The 22,495-nt window shown below is 45.9% G+C and overlaps 1 protein-coding gene across 2 annotated transcripts in view; it reads right to left on the bottom strand.

Moving 5' to 3' along the window:
- The window catches only part of USP24 (ubiquitin specific peptidase 24), a 2,799,104-nt gene that overhangs the window by 2,437,966 nt on the left and 338,643 nt on the right, over positions 1–22,495 (bottom strand). For both annotated transcript variants that reach the window (XM_069642114.1, XM_069642115.1), the window contains exon 18: positions 12,290–12,421. In XM_069642114.1, coding sequence (XP_069498215.1) covers positions 12,290–12,421 — 132 coding nt within the window. The remainder of the gene's footprint in view (positions 1–12,289; positions 12,422–22,495) is intronic.

Genomic DNA, 22,495 nt, shown 5'->3' with positions numbered 1-22,495 from the left:
CGTCATCCGGGAGCCCCCAATCCTTATATCTCAGCCTTTCAGAAACAAAGCGTGAAGGTTGAGTGTCTTGTCCTCTGGATGGAGAAGCCGACCATCCGCTCACGAGAAAAGGTCCTCTCTTTGTGAACGCATCGGAGGACAGATGGACATGTCCAGAAGGTCCGGGTACCACGTCCTCCTGGCCCAATCGATGGGCAATTACAAATCATGTGTTTCCCGAACCTTCTCAATCTCCTTTTTACATAAGGAATGACAGGGACTGGAGGAAACACGTACAGGAGTGGAAACTCTGCAATACGAACACATCTCCTAGAGCTCCTCTTGGAGGAAATTCCCTGGAGAATATCTTTCACACTTCCGGTTGACCTTGGTCGCAAACAGGTCTACTTGAGGGGTTCCCCAAAGGGTGAAGATCTCTTGAAGGACTTCCTGAGCTAGTTCCCACTCGTGGGAGACTGCTCTGCCTGCTCAGAGCATCCGCCGCCGCGTTCTCTTCCACGGTTAGGTGAACTGCTGATAGGGAGAATCCTTCTTGATTTGCCCAGTACCAGAGCTGCAATGCCTCTCTGCACAGTGGTAGTGACCCTACACCTCCTCTTTTGTTGAGTTAGTACATGGCCACTGTGTTGTCTGTCATTATCAGAACATTCTTTCCCCGGACAGAGGGTAGAAAGGCCTTCAGTGCTAGTCTGACTGCCCTCAGCTCCAAAAGATTGATAAGTAGTTTGAACTCAGATGGAGACCAACGACCACTGGCTGTCAGATCGTTGGCATGGGCTCCCCACCCCGTGTGAGGCGTCCGTCACTACTGTAATCTCTGGCCATGGTTGCCAAAAGTGTTCTCCCTTCAGAATATTGTCCTTGCAGGCCCACTACAGAAGATCCTACGAGACCCTGGTTGGAATCTGAAGTCAGTCTGTCATCTTTCCGGAGAACTGGGGCCATTGTGTTCTTAGAGCCCATTGAAGGGAGGTCATTCTCAGGCGGGCCAATGGCACCAGAAAAATGCATGATGCCATGAGGCCAAGCAACCTCAAAAAAAGATTGAAGGCCGGTAGACTGTGGGCATTATGAAATTTGGTAACCATCTGAAGAATGTCTTGAGCCCACAACTCGGTTGGTGAGCTCTTTCCCAAGGATGTATACAGTACAGCCCCTATGCACTGCTGCCTCTGAGAAGGTGTCATATGGGATTTCTTGTAATTGAGGGAGAAGCCCAGTCGGTGAAGAAAGTGGAAGGTGATGATGAGATGATCCAGGGGTTTTTCGGGAGAACGCGCCCTGATCAGCCAATCATCTAGGTAGGGGTAGACATGAATCCCCCCTCTCCGAGACTTGCTGCGACCACTATTATCAGTTTGGTGAAAACCCGCTGGGCGGAGGTTAGCCCGAATGGCAGAACCTGAAATTGATAATGAGAACTGCCAACTGCGAACCTCAGGTATTTCCTGTGTTTGAGATGGATTAGCACATGCAAATAAGCATCCTGAAGGTCTAGAGATACCAACCAGTCCTGAAGCTGGAGGGCCTGAAGGATCGGAAAAAGGGTTACAATCTTGAACTTGTCTTTCCTGAGGAATTTGTTCAATTCTTGCAAGTCCAAGATGGGTCTCAATCCTCCGTTCTTCTTTGGAACTAGAAAGTAGGGGGAATACCAACCCTTATTCCTCTCCGCTACAGGTACCGGTTCTATGGCACCTTTCTCTAGCAGGTCTGAAATCTCCTGCATAAGGAGCGGGTCTGGAAACCTCAAAAAGTTGTTCCCTGGTGGATGACTGAGGAGTGTGTAGGAAAGGCAGGCAGTAACCTTGGACAACTGTCTCCAATGCCCAAGCATCTGACGTAACAGACTGCCATTCTTCCAGATGTTGAGTTAACCTGTCCCCTACTGGTGTCTTGTGAGGGGAGACCTCAGGGTGGTTTAGAAGCGGCTGACGCAGATGCAGAGGGTAAAGTAGCACCTGCTGATGCGGATGTTGTACTTTTGCCCCATCGACCACGGGTGAATCGTCTGACCCCTTTGAGCTGGCTGTTCTCTGCCTTTTCCGAATGCGGAGTAAAAGCAAAAGGACTTACCCCTCCAAGATGTACCTGTGGGGCAATTTGGAGTTTGCCGGATTGCAGCCCCAAAGGATTTCGCTGCTGCTTTGGATGTTAGCAACTTCTCCAGGCTTTCATCAGCCTTCTTTCCAAATAGAGAAGTGCCGTCAAAGGGCATATTTAGAAGTCTGGCTTGCACATCTGGAGCAAACCCAGACTTCCGCAACCATGCAAACCTGCGGAGTGTGGTACTCACCGCCATAGCCCTGCTGATACTGTCAGCAGTCTCAATGCCTGTTTGAAGGGACTCACACATTGCATCCTTTCCATCCCTGATGATGTTTAAGAATGCTTCCCGTTCTTCCCCTTCTGGGAAACAGTCAGGCGCAGATGAAGCACACTCCCAAAGTGTGTGGCTGTACCTTGCTAGCGTGCAAGTGGCGTTGATTAAGTGCCATACTACATGCCGAAAAGACTTTTTGACATGGCGTCAAATCTTTTATCATCTCTGTCTATGGCATAGTGGGGTATGCCAACTTAGTTTGATGAAGTCGCTGCCTGCACAACTATACTCTCTGGAGTTGGATGTTTGCTTTGATATTCAGGATCTCAAGCTGATACTCTGTATTTAGCAGATAGATGTTTTATTTACTGCAGGGATAACTTCAGGAGTCTCCCAATTTGCAGATATTTTTCTTTGCAGAGCAGCATGAAAAGGGACAACGGGATCCTCTTGGGGTCCTTTATCCAATATATCAGTAAGGTCATCTTGCTGAAAAGAAGGCGCAGGTGTAGTCCACCCCATACATTCAATTATCATAGCCATAGGAGCCCTATAAGGTATCTCAGCATGTTCTCCAGGGTCTTGTCTAGCAAACTACTTCTGGAGATGGATCTATACCACTTGCCTCATGTAGGTCTTTTAACCTATTTTCTTCAGAGATTAATTCCTCCGGAATGGGTATTGTAGTCCTTTGCAGACCAAAGGGTCTCTCATTGTCAGAGTCCTCCCCTTCCTCATATATGGAGAACAAGGCTCTAAAATAATCAGACATAGGATATGGAGTAAACCCCATTTCTAAGAAGGAGCCAAATTTGTTGTTACTGCCTGATAAAATGTTGCGATTGTCGATGTGGACGTTGTAGGCTTCGACAATCCTGAAAAGGGCGTAGAAAAAGTCAGAAAAGGCCTCGAACTCGAGTGGATCGGAATCCTACTCGGCGTCGTGGAGATTGTTGATGGCACTCTCGACTTCATGGTCGGGGCTTTCGACATCTCTGGTGCCTGTGACGTAGTGGCAGTTCTAGGCTTGTCCATCTGGGTCGACGACGAAGACAAGTTCGATGAGACAGATTTATGCGTCAAAGGTTCCTTCGACAAAGGCAGATTTGTCGAAGGAACCTTCAACGACAGCGTCGATGACGTAGTCTTATTGCCTTTACTCGAGGGTCCATGACGCTCAAGTATTTTTACTCGCCGGGTTCAACGACTCGCAGCGCTTTGATTTTCGGGTCTTTCACCCAGGGTATCACCTTTAGACATCTGAGGGGGTCGAGGCAGCTTTCTCGAAGACGCGAAGCATTTTTTTGCAGAATTCCTCTCACTTAGCCGGAGAGCTGTGTTTCGTGGGGCAGGTGACCCTTTCTGGGGAACTAGAGGAAGAGGAAGAGGGAGATCTATGACATCTTCATAAAGTGTCTCGATCTCGAAGAATGACAGGAACCACTTCGAGAATTTTTCTTTTGATGACGAGGAGACAAATGCCTCGACTCAGCCAAAGAAATTTTTGAAGAGGTAGAAGTTTTAAAAGCCTTACCTCTTTCAAACTTCCCCTTACGCTCCTTCAAGGCTTTCGCCGTCATGGACATAAAGTCCTCACACTCCGAACAGTGATGCTCCGATCCCAGGCACAACAAACAGATCCTGTGAGGATCCGTTAAAGACATTTTCTTTCCACAGTCGCACAATTTTTTTAAACCAGACCGTGGAGTCTATGGTTCGGATGAAGATGCCATCGTTATAAAGTTAGTTTTCGAAGAAATAAGAAGATTTTTATGAAGAATGGAACAGAGTGTTACGTTTCCAAGGCACACCAAGTGCGGAAAAACAGAACTGAGCAACGGACGCTGCGCAAATCTATTTATACTCATGATGACGTTGGCGCTGATATGGAGGCTGTCGAGGGACACCGACTCGAGGGACGTTGACGCGTAGCGCCCTCTACTGGAAAAAATGTCCGTGGCCAGCAAGCTTGAATGGATTATATCAAAGATAAGGAATACGTCGGAGGACACAATCCCTTTGAAAGTTTATCTCTCATAATAGTGTAATGTTATACAACTGAAGAGTGAAATGTATATTCTTTTACTTGAAAACCTTGAGTCAGTGTTTGCCTGAATCATATTAATTGATGTCCTTTGTGTAACTATTTGATACTGCTCACTTACTCTTGAGATAAGTCTGGATGCTCCGCTAATGCTACCACTTTAACTGTGTAGTACAGGCTTGTACCAAAGGTGAAATTGTACTGTCACTTGTAGTCTTAATTGTGTGTGGTGTTTCCAAAGGGTACTGGATATAATTCTGCCTAACAATCATCACCAAGTCAACGTGAAATAGAAAGATGCGCACCAAAGCATTAACGAATGGAGGCAGGCAGAAAGTTCTATCAAAAGGTTTTGCAGCACTGCCCTGCCAAAACGCGCATCAGAAGTACGAGCCGCATCCAGGCTACAGTGTTTTGCAAAGGTGTGCAAGGATGATCATGTCGTAGCGTGACAAATCTCCCGTCTCCCAGACAGGGACACCACCCACTACAATGCGGTGGATGCGTTGTCCCCCCCCCTAGTGGAATGGGCCCTGATGCCTGCTGGTAATTCTTTCCCAGCGCCGTCGTAACACTCATCTATGCAGAAAATTATCCAACGGGATATAGTCTGCTTTGTAATGGGCAGGCCCTTACGGGTGAAGGAAAAAGCTACGAAGAGCTGGTCAGCTCTCTCAGCTGTCCTGGCGACATAGTAAATCAATGCCCTCTTAGGGTCAAGACGATGCAACCGTCCCTCCTGCTTAGAAGGGTGACGGGGGAGGATATAAGACCGGAAGGTCGATGGACTGTGACAAGTGAAATTCTGATACAACCATGGGAAGGAAACCAGGCCTTACCCTGAGTGAAACTTTCTCCTGGAAAAAGCACAAGAAGGATGTCTTACAGCATAAGGCCTGTAGCTCACTCACCCGCTTAGCGGATATAATAGCCACCAAGAAGGCGGTTTTCAACGAGAGAAGCAATAAAGGACAAGAGTGCATAGGATCAAAAGGAACCGCCATCCGAAATGTAACAACCAGATTAAGATACCAATCTGGGACAACCAAGGGCGGTGGCAGGAACTTATTTACAAGGCCCTTCAGGAATTGTGGCATTACCCAGATCATAAAAAAACAAACCTTGATCCAGAGATCTCTTTAACACGGACAAGGCCGCCAAATATCCTTTGACCGTGTTGACCTAAAGGCCCGCAGGGGCCAGTGACAGAAGGAACGTCATCACTGTAGTGGTGTGGCAGGAGATGGGTACAATCTCGCGTTCCCTGTACCATGCCCCAAATCATCTTCACCTGCACGCGTACAAATATCTTGTAGATGGTCAACATACAGCCAGCAACACCTCAAGTACTTCCACGGAGAGGTCCCAGTCATCATATCTCATCCTCTCAAGAATCACGCATGAAGGTTCAGGGATTCTGGGGTCGAATGGAGAATCCGGCCTTCCAATAGGTTAGGAGATCTGGGCACTGAGGCAACTGGTGAGGTGGACAGATCCAAGTTTTCAGAGTACCACGTTCTCCTCGCCTAGTCAGGGGTGATCTAGATCATGGTCACGCGAAACCTTTTCAACCTCCAGAGAACCCATGGAATGACGGGAATCTGAGGAAACGCGAAAAGGAGAGGGAAGGTCCAATCCACAAGAAACACATTCCCCAGTGCATTATTCGCTGGAAATTCCCTCGAGCAGAACAATTTGAATTTCCTGTTGGCCTCTGTTGTGAACAGATCCACTGCTGTGGTACCCCAGAGAGAAGAGACCTCCTCTAGTACTTCCTGGCACACTTCCCACTCATGCGAGACTGTGCTCTGCCTGCTCAGAGCTTCCGCCAAGTTGTTCTCTGTGGATGCCAGATGAATTTCCGAGACCGAGATCCTGTTCTCCAGCAACCAGAACCAAAGCATCATCGCCTCCGTGCAGACAGGGTGGGAGTGCCCACCTTCTTGCTTGTTGAGGTAGTGCATCGCCATTTTGTTGTGTTGAGGACATGCTTTTCTCTCAGAGACGGGGCAAACGCTTTCAGGGCTAGACTGATTACGTGAAACTCTGTGCCACCTGGCTTCTGTAGATGACCAAAGGCCGATCACCTGCAGATCTTCGCAATGGGTTCCCCAACTCCTCAAGGATGCATCCATGACCAGTCGGGTCTGAGGCCAAGGAGGCCAGGAGGGTTCCCCCGCCAAAAGACTGTTGCAGTCTGCCCACCAGGACAGGTCGGTGAACACTGACGCGGACACTGAGGAGATATGAGTGTGCCGAGGTACTGCGACCACTGATCTCTCAGTAACCATTGCAGTGATCTCAAGCGCAACCTGGCGTCTGGCACTAGAAAAATGCAGGAAGCCATGGCGGTGGAAAGAAGCCGCTGGTAGAGTGGCATTGTTCCAGAATAGGTCTGCCATCTGTGTCAAGCTGACTACTCTCTCCTCGGGAGGGAAAGCCTTCTCCACCCGGTATCTAGGACTGCTGCGATGAACTGCAGCCGTTGGACTGGTGTCATGTGGGACTTCAAGTTTAGGGAGAAGCCCATCCTGTGCAGCAGCGAGCAGGTGTCCTGCAGATGGGACAAGACCTGCACTACAGACTTCCCTCGGATCAACCAGTCATCTACAAATCAAAATACGTGGACTCCAGATCTCTTGAGGTGAGCCGCAACTAACGAAATGAGCTTGGTGAAGACACTTGGGGCTAAGGTAAGACCAAAGGGGAGCACCTTGAACTGATAATGCATATCTCATATGGTGAACCTTAGGAACTTCCTGTGCTTTCGATGAATTGGCACATGGAAATGGGCGTCCTCTAGGTCTATGGACACCAGCCAGTCCTGAAGTTCAAGAGCGTTGAGAATATCTCTCAACTTCACCATCCTGAATGTGTCTTTCTTCAAGAAATTGTTCAAGGCCCTGAGGTCCAAAATGGGACAGAGACCTCCTCCTTTCTTGGGCACCAGGGAATACCAGGAATACCAACCTGATCCTCTATGTTCGGGAGGTACCTCTTCCACGGCACCCTTCAGCAACAGGGCTCTCAGTTTGTCCTGGAGCTCCTGTTCCGGTTCGATTGGAGGTGGAGGCAGTCTGTCCGGTGGTTTTCTTAGAAAGGCAGACAATACCCCATTTAATGAGCTGTAGAGCCCAGGAATCTAAAGTAATTCCCTGCCACTGGAGCAAGTGCTCCGTAAACCATCCTCCAACCGGTGCATGTGAGAGGGGAAATCAAAGCGGCTTCGAAGGCTGCGTTGCCGACATTGCCTGTTGACCTCCAGAAGGCCCTCTGCCACTTCAGGAAAACGAGAAGCGCTTCTGTCCCTGCCTGGCCGGTGGGAGCTCTTCAGCCATAAGGAGCATATCTCCTGCAGCCCCATTCAAAGGATTGGACAGAGAGTTTTGAATTTCTCTAAAAAATCATCAGTTTTGTGGCCGAAAAGAAGATCGCTCACGAAGGGCATGTCCAAAAGTTGCACTTGGACGTTACGTGAAAACCCAGATGTTTTCAGGTAGGCCTGCCTTCGCAATGTTATGGCCGAAGGCATAGGTCTGCCCAGACAATCGGCGATGCCAAGGCCATTCGCAGCGACTGCTTATCCACCACCTTCCCATCCCCCACTAGCTGTAGCAAGCCCTTGCGCATCTCACCTTCCGGGACATACAGGCAGCGTTTTCCATTGCTGTCCATAGGCCAAGGGAGTATTTGGCAAAACTGCTTGCCACACTCATAGCTTTGAGGGCGATGCTACCCGAGATGAATGCCTTCTCTGTCTGGAGGCAGACTGGATGTAGAAGATGCAGGTCTAGAAGAGACCGTAGCCGCCTGCATGACAAGCCCCTCCAGGGAAGGGTAAGAGGAGAGGTATGAGGCGTCTCCTCTAGCCAGCCTGTACTTCCAGGAAATGGTGGAGTGGATGGGAGGAATGGAACATGGGGTTTGCCAAAGATATATCAAAGGATCAGCAATGGCCGGGTTCAGAGGCAATGTTACGTTCAGTGGCAAGACCTTCCTCTAGGATGTTGGTAAGGTCATAACCTTGCGCAGGCACCACTGTTGAGTGTAGTTCCAGGGTGTCCATAACCCTTTCTACCAGAGCCCTGTATTTAGATATATTGTGAAGGTCAGGCTTGAACTGTTGAAACTCAAGGTCAGACGAAGTGTCCAGACCACTAGCATCTTGGAGGCCTTGAGCTAGTTGTAGCAGCCCGTTTTGGTCGTCAAAATAGTCAACCCCTCCTGAACCCGAGAAAATCGTGTCGACATCTTGGTCATCGGCGTCATGATCGCTCAAGACACCAGTCATGGTCTCCAAAAATTCTGACCCTGGTTGCGGAGTAAAGCCATTCTTGACAACCGTCGAGGGTTTGTCCTTCAGCACTGACATGGTGGATGTCGGCGTCAACATCCTTCGACGCACTGGGGTAATGCAGCTTCCATAATATTTCTTTTTATCTCGAAAGATTAATCGGCGCCGACATAGTCAGTACCGGGGCACTAGAGGGGTCGGATGCAGTGAGGCATGCTGCGTGGTGGTGGGAGCTGCGCCGACTACAGCATGTCGCTTGAACATGGCAAGCATTGAGGATTTCAAATCCTCCCACTCCTGGCAGGTGGTAGGAACAGCCGACAGCTCACCTTGTTCCGTCGACGACTCAGAGTCCTGTCGATGGCGGTGGCGCCTTTTCTTTTTTCAGGACTAGTATGAGTAAGAGTGGTTCCTCATGTTGGACCTTTTCTTCTTCTGCCGGTGTTTCTTGGGGGGCATGACCCTCGGTTTCGGCCTATGAAGACCGAACCGTCGACCTTGCCTGAGATTCTGAGGGTGGTTGACCAATCGCGAGTTTAGCAGCTCAGTCGCGAAGGGACTTCAGCTGCATTTGGGCCTACAAGTCCGTCCCGTGGCCCATGCAGAGGCACCAGAGACTCGCGTGGGTCGGTGAGGGACATCTTGGTGTGACAGTCGTAACAACGCTTGAAAGTGGACACCCTCGCAACCGACATCTCGCATCGAGGAATTCGTGAAAAACTAAGATTTATGACGAAAACCATTGAAGGAGTTGAAGCTCTGTGTTCCTAAGCAGCGTGATAGCGCGTGGAAAAAAAAGGAACTGAAGTTGGGGCCTAGTGATGTGGTACTTATACAACGCCTGACGTCACATCTGGAGCTGACAAACAGACGCTGAGCAAGACAGATCGATGGTCGACGACCGGTCAAGGTCCACTAAGCCACCTATCGAAAATCTTCCGAAGCAGCAGTGCTGGAGGGAATATCTATCAGGTGAGGAATCTGCAAAAGAAAAGCAATCCATTAAAACTGGGTATAAAAGTTACTCCCCTCAGACTAACCTCTCAATAATATGCCCAATGACTGCAGAGGCTTATGCCTATTCTGATGTCATTTTGGAAATATTGTCCAATTATATACATTGACCAAATAGATCGGGGAAATCATACACATCGCAAAAAGGTGGGGTTTCTGTTTTATAAAAGGTCAGACATGCACACAAATTGGGACTCGCACTCATTGAAACTCACTGAAGAAACTCACTTGCTCCCTCCCTGGCTGATGCGGAAGAAGGAGATAAAGGAGGATTGATAATAACCAGAAGTAGATGGAAAAGATTGCTCTATTTTTGGAACCATTTTGGATTATGATCAAAGCCCTAAAAGAAAGGCCTAGAAGGAGTTAAAGTCCCAGGCCTTCATCAGTGTAAGAGAACGCAGACAAGCTGTGGCGAAAAGATGATCCTATTCTACTGGCGGATGCCCACCAGTTCCTGGAGGGGGAGAATCAAAGCAATCCTTAAGAGGGAGTGCCCACCTGTCTGTGATTCAGCCAAAGGAAATCCGGATCTGAGTACTATCTAAAAGGGAAGTAATCTTGTGGGGAGTGAAGTTGATTAAATACTAGCCCTGTTATTTGTTAAAAACAAAATGCAATACTCCGCAGTGACCACTGGATGTCGGACCTATGCACAGCATGTGAATCTAAGCAGATTAACAATCAGAAATAAATTAATTTTGCATCCTGTAAAGTTAGGGAACATTTCAGAAGTGTGTGCGCTTCTGGAAAAGGATATATTCGATAGATTAAGTCCGATGGTGTATCTACAGTGAGATTCCCTCACTCTCTCTGTGTAAGGACATCTAGCAGAGAAGAATTAACAGGGAGTTAAATGGACATCTCACTGTGCATATCTAGAAATAACCATCAAGCAGAATATTGTTATTAATGCGAGGTTGTTCAAGATAAATGGGAGGGTGATACTTCTCAGTCCGTTTCTTTCCACTGTTCAAGGTGCCTGTTGAAAGGGAGAACGGTACATTTTACGGGGTAATTTAATAGAAATCACTGAAGGTAGTTTTGCAAAAATACATTTTATTTTCTATAAGCCATTCATGTACCTGAAGGTCCAATAGTTTGTAGCTATTGAGGTTAAAATGCTGTTGAAATAGTAACATGTCTAACGAGTAAAAGGGCTGGTATTTTAAATAAAGGACAAGGATTGGATAGGCAGGGATATTTTAACCATTTTTTTGTAGTAAGAAATTACAGAATCCAACAGGACTCATGCGTTCAATCCATGGTGCCTGTGTGGTTCAGGGTAAATTAAATGGATACTTATGGTGAAGTGTGTGTTACAAAAGTCTATTTCCATAACTGTAGCATTGAAAAATGTGTTGATTTCTTATAATTGTCCTTTTAAGAAGAACATTGTTTATCTATAATGTGATTCAATTATTGCTATTTGATTAATAAATATACCTTATCTGCAGCCCTGTGCCTTTCTTGTCCCAAAAGGGGAGGGAAGCTGTAAGGAATCAATGTTATTAAATGAGCGGGGGTCGCAGATTAATTAAAAGAACTTTATTAAATAAAGGAGAATTGTGCGTATCTGTGGGTGGATGGAAAATTCCCCTGAATTAGATATCGTCTGGTTAAAACATCCTGCAACTCATGACTATCCAGTAGATCCAAGTTTGATCGTGTTGTGTTCTTGCACCAGTTTTATTATGCTTCTGTATTAACAAGCGAAAAATCTTGTGGCATGGCCATTTTAGGGTGCCATGCACTTTTCGTAGCTATTCATTGTAAAAGGCAAAAGTGCACAAGTAAAATAATATAAAAACTGTAAAAGTGACACAGCTACTACCAGTATGCCTTAGGCACACTGCCAAAGTAACCAAAACGTAATGTTTAAAACATTTCTAAGGATACACATTATCCTAACTGGACTTCACTATAAGGTTATGGGTACAGTTGGAAAAATACAAGAATTTATAAAGGGAGACAGTCTTATGGACTAGTCAGTTTCCCCATATGAATGAGCAAAACAGGCAAGATAAATAAAGCAGAAGGCTTTAATGATCTCCAAATAGTCAGGACAAGGTTCAAAACAAGTACAAATAATGGGGTCCCATAGAAATCTATGGAGGGAAAGATGCAAAAAAAGAAAATAGAGTTATGAAAATTGTGCTGTAACCTCTTTACGTACTCAACAATGGTAGAGGTCAAATGGATTTCACAAGACTGACTTTGCCTTACCCTGTGTCAGTGTATGTGAATGAGATGAAAAATGTCTACAGACATTGATCCTCACCAAACCTATTTTGAAGAATAAAGCATCTGGCTGATGCGTTAGCAAGATCAAATGGAAGACCAGTGCTTTTGCAATGGTCAATTGTCTAAATGGCATTACATTCACATTTCAAACTAATTGGAATTCTTGAAGAAACGGCTGATGCAGCTGCATTACCTAAGAGAATTTTTATTAATTTCAATTTATAACAGACATTTGTAAACATTATTTCTTGGGCCACTAGTACACTTTCCAAATATTTCATTTTAAAATTAGGTAATACCAAGCAATGCTTTATATTTGAAACAAAGAAAATGTGCTAAACCATGAACCAATAGAACATGCATTTCTTACCTCTCTGTCTATTTCACATACATCCACACCGGTCACAAGGCACTCCCAAATTTCTTTGGCACGACTCCACCCCAAATATAAAGTAGCTTCTTGCAAGAAAAATGCCAAAAATTTCAAATGTGCCTCCAGGTACTGCAAAAGAATTGACATTATGAATCAGAAATTCTCATAGCTTAATTGGAAATCAGACAAACAAATATTCACAAGTGAATTCATGATTGATTATCAATTTGCACTGTGTTAATTATTGATTTCAAATATTGTATTGGGGAAGCGCATTCTAGAGGTATCAAAATGCCAAAATGTGTTGTCCGATTTCTGTGACGCATGTATGTTACTAGATGAATAAAACATTTGTTGCAAGCCCCTGTAAAAGTGAAGAGCTAAATTAAAGTTACTCACTGTAGTGACTAGAGTACTTAGCCCCCTTGCCTCCATCCTTGTGGGGCATCCCCAAACATGGGGACGGTACCGGAAACTCTGGCAGTGAAAAATTGAGCTTCACCTTTAAATCGAGTATAGCGCACGGGGGCGCAGGCGTTGTAAAGCCCCGAAACCGTGCCTTCCGGAACCTCACCTCAGTTCCCTTATAACACATCGGGCCATTTAATACCTGGTTATGCTGAATAATTTATCCCCTGGCATACAAGCTGGGGAAGTTGGGTGGGATGTATGGAGGAAAGGGGACTATTTAAGGATGAAACATCATATATTGCTACGCTGAAAGCCCAGCCCTCTGTCGCTGTGTGCCCCTTTGTGCCTGTGTCGCTCTGTACCCTGCCCTCCTGTTCCCGTGATGTCGCTATGTATCCCTCTGTACTGCCCTACCCTCTAGTCCCTGTGATGTCGCTGTGGGCCCACCGTGCCCGTGTGTCACTGTGTACCCTCCCTTCTTGTTCCCCATGATGTTGCTACATATCCCTCCCCCCCGTCCTGTCACTTTAAGCCCAGCCCTATGTTACTGTGTGCTCCGTGTGTCGCTGTGTACCCCTGCCATCCTGTTCACATGCCTGGTCTCAGGCGCTTTTAAGGATGAACCATCATATCATATCACTACGCTTACTCTCTACTATACATCATAACTCAACTAGAGTACAGCTATACCCCTCGATAAATTTGGCCCAGCTGTTCACATCCGAACACTACCCCATGAACACCTCATCAATCTAATAAAAAGCAGCTATATCCCATGACAAACCGGCCTAGCTGCTCACATAAGCGTCCTACAGGCCTAACGCAGCCAGAACACAGTCTGGGAGTCCACCCACCAGACATCACACATTCAACTGATATCCCCACCACCACACCCAACTCTAGGATGCAGCTACCATCAGGCAATTACATCAGCTGCACACAACTGGTGCTCCCACGCACCCTACAACACTTTCTCTCTACTGACCTGGACTGCGGTCCCCAAGGGCATTCAACCTACCAGCGCTTTGAGATCATACCAATGATATATAGAGCGCTGTATGAATGCCAAATAACATAACATGAGCACTCTAGTCACTAGTGACTAACTTGAATTACTCATATGTCCCGCCCCCTTTCTTCCATTCTTTGGGCGATTCCACCAACCTGCCTCATATCTAGGACGTAGCAAAACATTTCTTCAGAACTGTGTAGAGGAGGAGCCAAATACCCCAATCAGAAGCTCCGTCCACATGTTGCCGATATGTTGGGAACTGGAAATTCCGACACGTGCAGTAGCACTGTGGATGCCTATACCGCAAAGAATTCTTCAGACAAGGTATCCATTGAGAAAACCCTATATGCATTCACGAAGTAGTAATGGTCTTCTGGAAAAAGTCCTACAAGACGTGTGAAAATAAATGGGAAAGAAGACTGGTGACGTCATGTGAAGCACAACTGACGCACCCAGGAAAGATGAAAGACCATAAACATTCTATAAGATCTGAACAGGAGGTGTCGAAGTTAAGCAACATTTCAGGATCGAAATGAAGATGCTCGTGCGAAGAAACACTGAAGAAAATGCAAAGTCAATTTACAACTGTACAGATGCTGTAACGCAAGTAGACAAAGTAATCCTGAGGCTGGCTACGTAGGGAATAGATTGCGTCGTTGCGCAATTTATATACATAGGAATGTACAGAATCTGGATGTTCCACAATGCACTAGCAAATTTAAACCCTGTGTAGAGAAAAGGGCTCGAGTGTGGCGCAGTTGGAAAATACCTGATGGCGAAGGAGAATTCGAGAATGGCTGGCTGGCCCAGCACCAAGAGTCGGGGCCACCGTGAGCCTGGTTGTCTGTCAAGAAGCTACATGAACGTGAGAAAAAAACAAACTTCTGTTTGAGGTGAAATGGAAAAACTTAAAGTGTCAAGAGTTCATCATTTAATAGTATTTTATGCAGCGAAAAGCTCAAAGACGTGGTCTCCAGTCACATGGCAGATAGAAATAGACTTTGGGTCGAGCTACACCGAAACCAGAAGATAAGGCAATGCCAGACTCCCTTTCATTCTCAGGAACAGTGAGCCTCTATAAGGCCAAGTTCAAAGCCTAATTGAATGGCAGACTGCAGGAGTGATGAATGATGTTGTGCTAATTGGATGGGGAGGCATGACCGGGCCAACCTTCCTAGCAACTGGGGTAACCAGCTTGCGTGCTGCTAGTAAGTGGAATATTCCAGCAGGGTACAAGCATGACAACCAATTATAGAGAGCCACGTATCAAACAGCCCTATAGTTTGTGTAACCAATAAGGTGTTGAGTATTAGTATGAGACGGAAGATGACTTGCACTTGGGATGGACTTAGTTGTCCAACTGATCTTAGAGACCCAATCACAACCCCCGTCAGTATGGAACGTATACCTATATACTCCCTTTAAGCCTATCACATACCCAAGTAGGTTTTTCGAGTTTGCCACGTAGTGCAACGTCAATGATGATGAGTTTTTGCTATAAATGTGTGTTTTTTCATGTAACACGTTGAGAAATCTAGCGAACATCCGTCAATGTCCAATGTAACTCCCCGTTTTAGATAATTGTTAATAAAACAATACTAAGTTTTGCCAACTTCCTGAGTCGGTTTGATTATTGATGTTGGAGTACGTTCTGCATCTCCATCCATTTCAAAGTATTGCTAACTCGTCTTAAAGGACCTCAGGTCTCTGGGTTCACGTGGTAGTAGAGGTAGGATGGTTAAAGATCCGTCGACCCAGTAGGCTTATGAGGGTCTTGGAATATCAGACATCCTCTGCCATTTAGCAGAAGGACTGCGAGATTTCCTGTGGATAGCGGACGAAAAGATCTTGCAAGACATTAGAGATAGGTGGGAGGAGTCCCTCTTTCACAAAATCCCCTCCTGGTTTCCGCAAGGAGCTGAGCGGACTGAATGCGATGGTGGCCGGTTGAGGAGGAGACGATTCCAAGGGTCAGGAGCTGAAAAGCGAATGGTGAGTAGATTGAAAAATGTGGCATAAAATGATGAATGAATATTAATTGGGGAAAGTCTTAATGGGAAAAAAGTACCGGATGATTGGTGGGGTATTTAGTTAATGACGAAGAGCGTCACGTAAAGGTATATATGATGAGGAGCGTCACAGATTAAGGTCAGTACCCTACGTTCAAGGAATGTTTAGAAGGAATTATTTCAAAATCCAAGCGGATAAATAGGCGACAAGCAAACAACATTTGCTAAAGGAAATAATTTACTGGAAAGGAAATCAGAAAATTGTAATAAGTTTTGTAAGAAACTAACACAATAAAAAATTATAAAAATAATAATAATTTACACTCCCATCAGAGTACATTTAGGGGTAAGAATAGCAGTGAGGAGAGCTAAGAAGAGATAAATGTTAAGGCCGGCCAGTCAGTCTTTATATGTTATGTATTCTATCTGTGAAGGAAAAAGTAAGATGTCGAAGAGAGACAAATGATAGATTGTGTTAAGAGGTTGATAGTAAGAGACACAAATGATAGATTTTGCTACGAGATTGAGAGTAAAATATGTATTTAGTCATTGTTAGGGAGAATTCTCTGTTTAGGCTGAATTTCCTAACCTAGTGAGTCCCCCAGCAGCTTTGCTGGATTTTTGGGGTTTATTTGTTTCTCCTGCCAAGAGTGAGACTCTTTACCCTCACTCTTGGACATGATTTGAGTGTGTTTCTTTGAATCTAGAAGTGTTTAATGGGCTATGGGATCTTTTACTCCATAGGGTTTCATGTGTTTTTGTGATGTGTGTTACACAGCACCCTCAGTGCAGTGACACAGGGGTGTCTTAGAGACCCCTCAGTATAGACTCCATACCTTGGGACTGACTACTGTCTCCCAGGGCATGTAAAGTCACCATTGACTTTACTAGTCTTAAATTCTGAACAGAACCAGTAAAAACCATCATATTGTGGACGTACTGGCTGGGGCAATTCGATTGCCCCAGGGTCTGTTAGTCGAGGGGGCACGTCTCTGTCCCCCCTGATCGAGTTTTGGTTGGTGGCAGTGGATACTACTTTTTATATTCAACCGCAAATATTTTCCTATGGGATTTCCCATTGTTTTAGGCTACTATCTTTATTTAATTATTTACGGTAGCCTCGAACATACCGCCAGTTTATTTAATTAATATTAATTCTCCGGTTGGTATTTTTTCCCAAAACTTGATTCTAAAATGGCGTTTGTGTTCTCTTCTGTGACGCCAACCAAAGTCGAGCCCTTTGTTCCACTTTTTGGCGGGCTTCTCCACAGAAGCCCTCCAAAGTGGTGCCACTCTGTCTAGGGTACTTAGGAGGGGTGGAGGGGAATTTAGGCATCGTGGACCAAGTTGCCTAGGCAACTCAAGTCGCACTCCATCCTGATTGGCCCAAGTGGTGAGCCAGCCGGCTCACCACTTAGCATGTTTGAGTGACAGCTAAGCTGAGTGAATGGGGGTTTGCTACATAAAAGCAGGGCTTTGGGGACTGGAACTTCAGAAGTCGCCACAGGACCTAAGAATCCGACGATGGGGAAGCTGAGCCGACCTGCCACGACACCACCACCGGTGGAGCCCTGCTGGACCGCCTCACCACTTTTCCCAACGACAGAGGAGATCTCCCGCCGGAGAGTCTTCTTCCTTTGACTGGTGGGGATAACCAGTTACATTGTCTTTTCGCTTTCCCGACGTACCTCGTGGCCGCCTTGCCCGTGCCAAGCACCCCGGAAACCGGGATACCACGTTTTACCACGACCGCGAAACCAAGGTACCACCTTTAACCGGAAAACTCCGCGGCTGGTTTCTTCCCTGGTAGTGCAACAACCTTCATCTTTCCTCCAAGTCGAAATCTTCTCTTCCCCTGGACGACGACGCAACTTGCACCCACTACCAGGAACAACTGCCACCGCTGGGGGATCCTTCCCACTTAAGCTACCGTGTCCCGCCTGGCTTCCCTTGCTACCGACTGTACGGGGTAGATTTAGCCCCCGGCTTTCGAACCTGGGTTAGCCTGGGACACCTTGGCTAAACTTTTCTAAGCCTCTCTAAACTCTTCTTGAACCCTCTGCAAGACTTTCTAAGCCTAGTGTAACTGTGTGATCTTGGGCGCATTTGTGCTCTGCTCCCTCTAAGAGTGGGCCCAGCCTTTGGACTTTGGCTCACCAGTGAATTTTTGCTCTCTGCCTTGCTAACAGTGTTCCTGGATCATAGAGTGGTGTACCTCTTCATATTCTGTCCCCCGCCCCCTTTCTCACAAACTTATTATAGTGCAATCTAGTTAAGCACTCACCTCTGTATGAAAATAAGTGGTGTTTTACTGTGATTTATCTAATAGGGAAAAAGGGGTGTATATATCATAATAGGAACTGTGGTTAGAATATTTTTCACTAAGAGTGCTGGAGTGTTTCAACTGTGTGTTTTTAAATAAATAATTATATACTTTTATACCAAAGCTCTGGTCAGTGTTTGCTTGTATTATTGTATCTGAGTGCCTATTGAGTATACTTTGCATACTGCCTAACTCTTCTTGAGGGAAGTCTGACTGCTCAGCCACAGCTACCAGGTAAATCTGGGTGGTACAGACTGCTACCAAGTGGGTTTACTGCCAACACCTGTAGTCTTAAATCTTTTGCAGTGTTCCCTAAGGGAACTGCACAGGTTTCTGCCTAACAGTCATTGATGGTATCGACTGAATAGGTAGATTGAAGTAAAGTGAGACAGAGGTTTGGAGAGGTGACGATTGGTGCACACTCATATTTGATTGTTTTTCAGAGAAGTATTTCTGTGTAAAATAACAGTAAGTATTGACGGTCAATTACGGTGGAGGATGCTACTCCGCTCATGCACCTTTGCAAACAACTACCAAAAAACGCACCCAAGCTTAAGCAATATAGTGCAGAATGGGTTAAGGGCACAGCAGATAAAATGTTCATGCCATGGCCACAAGGGGGATCACTGTCAAAAACACATGACCACATACATGCATGCTGCTTACACAGGAAAGAAATTGGAACTAGATCTTTGTAATATGCATCAGGAGGAACGGGAAGACCAGCCTCCTGAAGACTGGATTATTAACCAGTGAAAAGAGGGAGGTGTTGAGCCTTCTGCTTCCCCTACCGCGCCTGAAGTAAACGGTGATAGTACAAAAGATGAAATATTACATCCATTAAGGGAACTTAAAGCAGCGACAGGATATAGTAATCCGATAGATCAACTGCCTGCATATAGCAGTGACGAGAGCCCAGAAAGAATTTCAGAAAAAGACGTGAAGTCTTACAGGACAAAGAGAAAAGTGAATGACCAAGTGTGACCCTAGACAAAGAACAGGAAATTAAGGGATGGAAAGGAGAAAAAGACAAAGCTGACGAGATAGCGTTCATACTGAACAAATGGATGGGTGATCAGATATTGCTCAAACTTAATGGGAAGAGCATCGAGGAAGTAAGGCAAGGGGAAGATCAAGATGAGCAGGATAAAAAAAGACAGGGAACGAGAGAAGCAACTGAAAGAAGAGTATAAAATAAAAAGTAGACAAAGACAAGAACAGATGTATCAGGAAGAACGGTTAAGAAAGGAAGAAAGAGCAGAAGAGCAAAGAAGATATAACAGGCAAAGAGCAATCGAAGAACGAGAGTCGCAAAAAAAACAGGAAGAAAAGGTTAGAGGGGAAGCAAAGAAAAAAGAAATTTGATGAGGAAATGAAACGAAAGAAGATAAAGGGCACATGACATTGATCGCTTTGAGAAAGAGCTATTGGAACAGAGTCCAGTAGTATTATGGGAGGCAGAGGAGTACCTCCCGTCGTAAGAAGCAATGCCAAGACCCTCTAGGGTAAACCTAGAGGAGAATTTTGAGATAGGAAGTATCGGAGACAGAATTGAGAAGCTAATCAGGAGATGAGGACAATAAATGAAGCGAGAAAGAGGGAAAGACTATCGATCGGAAACTGCCCAGTCACGAGGCAAGGAGGGAAGCCCGTTTAGTCTCGAACATAGAGCCTTGTGTTTGGACAGGCCGACTTTAAACATACGAGAAAGATATGATATGGCATTTATAACGCGCCTATACACAAGTGTTTCAAGGCGTGACGAGGCAAGGGAGGGGGAACAGAGGGAAGGCAGAGACAATGATCTTACTAGGCCAGGTGGGGATAGGGGGAGAAGTGCAGAGGATAGGGGTGGGGGTAGTGCAGTACATAGGATAACAGTAAAAAAAAAGTGTGGCCAGCTGATGACAAATGCAGACATCAGGTATGGTAGGGGGGCTGTAGGCGTACAGAAACAGCCCCCGAGTGCAAGAGTTGCCAGGAGGGCGGTGCAGATGTGCAACTGGCAGGGAGGGGACCTGGTGTCATGACCCTTGCCCCTACCCTCACTGGCAAGTCAGCTTTCCAGTCAGGGCCAAGTAAAAGGCCTTAAAACCTCATCCAAGACTCCCTTTGGCGCCAGGCTCATAACCATTATGAAGACCAACATTAACAGGAAGTAGGCGATCAGGAACCATTGTCTCTACTATGGATAGGTAGACGATGGGAGCCCATTGCGGTTTGGGATTTTCACAATACCCTTTATTAGAGAATAGAGGGGTCACAACGCAATCTGTCCCCTGGCCCTAGATGGATAAAGACAATCTAAGATGCAAATTGCCCAGCTTAGTGGCGGCGGTGGGGAAATGGAGCTATGAATTCGGAAAAATGACAGGAGGAAATTCCTTCGCTATAGAGGATATTAAGGGTCTCGTAGCAGCTATCCTTGGGGAAAGCAGACGACATTTGGAAGAGAGCAGGATACTAAAGTGTCAGCACAGAACACAGCGCATGATGGAGCACTGTTTAATAATTACAGAGCGGTAGTCTGGAAAGAGCTTAGAGTACAATATCCTGATACGTCAGATATGGGTGAAATTATGGCACGTAAAATGCAAGAAGGCATAGATCCGCTTGCTTGTATTCAAAATTTTCAGGAACAGTGGTCTTTGGAAACTCGAGAGCCTTGGGGGAAATTCATACCTGTATTCTATCATATTTTATGTTAGGGATTGCCAGAACAGGTACAGAGACAGCTTAAGAAGCTGGAGGGAATGGAAGCAAAACCATGGCCAGAAATACAGTTGACCATTGCGCACCATTGCCGATTGTTGCAAGAGAAAAAATGGAAAAAGGGAGATGCTAGGAAGCTAAGTTAGTCCAGAAGAAATTGTCGAAATATGCTCGAGAAGGAGCAATGCTGACAAGCGTAGAGGGGCTGGGAACACAGCAGGCAGCGGGTATGTCACATGCAAATGATCAACGGCAGTCGGATCAAGGAGGAAACAGATTCATGCCGAGAGGTAGGGGGAACAGGTTTCAGAGGAAGAGGGGGGCTTTCAGAATAATCAAGGAGGCTTCGAGAATAACCAAGGTGGTTTTCAGAATATGCAGAACGATAATCAATGCATGCAGGGAGGGCAAATTAGAAAACTCCCTCCTGTGTGTTGGACACGTGGAATGACATGGCATATTGCACGAGCATGTGGGAGCCAAGGGTATGTATTGAATGGGCAATTCTCAAGAGGGGGACAGTTTATCCTCCAGCATATAACCCACAAAGTAGGGATTGGTTCGCCCAAGACAGTGCCGTAAACACAACAGGCACCATTGAATTCGCCACAAGGGCAGTCACAGCACGCACCCATGCAGATACAGCAGAGTGCAAACACAGGACAGTTAATGACTCCTAGAGTAGGGGGTGTCACTATAGCGTGAGGAATCCTCTTACAGGTACGGGAGTAAACATGTACCCACAATAGGACAGCTCACAGGGTGACTTGATGTGTTCAGTACCATCAGTGACGCCAAATCCTCAAGAGGAACCAAGGGTTGATGTTCCCATTGGAGGCAAATCCTTTTCTTTTTGAGTAGACACTGGGGCAACTCGCTCATGTATACGAGAGGGAACATTTTCGTTATCTGGAAATGCCATGAATGGTCAAGGGTTCTCTGGAGCTACAAGTAGAGTTCCTTTTACTGAGAAATTACCAGTCTCTATAGGAGAGTGTGATTATGTCTGTCCCATTGTTGTATTCAAGACAAGACAAAAGTCAATATTCTGGGCCGAGATTTAATGACGAAGCTAAATATGACGATTTCCTTCACTAACGAAGGCATAGTGTGCTCCATGCCAGCAATACATTTTTTAAATGTGGGCAAATTTATCATGGCACTTACAGAACAAATAGCTATGCGCGTAACACCATTTGATCCGGAAGATTTTCACTATGGGGTACGCATTTTGTTAACATGGCTTCCCGGTTTAGCGGGCAAAATTATGAGAATACCTGACAAATATTTGTTCAGGCCACAGATACCTAGGGACGAAGAGGGGAAGACAGTTTTTTTCCCCTAGAATAGCAAGCAGCCATAGTACGAGGGGAAATGGCCATGCTCAAAGGATTTGATGATGAGAGCAGGCCATGGAGAACATTGATTGCTATTGGGGAACGTTACAGATTGACTGACGTCACCGAAGACATGGAAAAGGTGCCAACTTCCTTATGGACTACGGGCCCTAATGACTTGGGCCTGTTGAAGGGCGTGTGAGAAGTCAAGATCAAGCTGAAACCAGGAGCAGTTTTACCTCGAGCCAGGCAGTATCCTATGTCTCGAGGGGCAGACAAGGACATTTTTAAGACTATATTGGCTATGATGGAACAGGGTATATTAGTGACTTCAGGGTCACCATGAAATACCGCAGTGTATCTGATTAAGAAATCGAAGGGAGGGTTGTGGCGTTTAAT

Source organism: Ambystoma mexicanum, chromosome 1q, assembly GCF_040938575.1.
Source record: "Ambystoma mexicanum isolate Mex_15411 chromosome 1q, UKY_AmexF1_1, whole genome shotgun sequence".
Classification (NCBI taxonomy): Eukaryota; Metazoa; Chordata; class Amphibia; order Caudata; family Ambystomatidae; genus Ambystoma; species Ambystoma mexicanum.
This window is presented reverse-complemented; position numbering and strand designations above follow the sequence as displayed.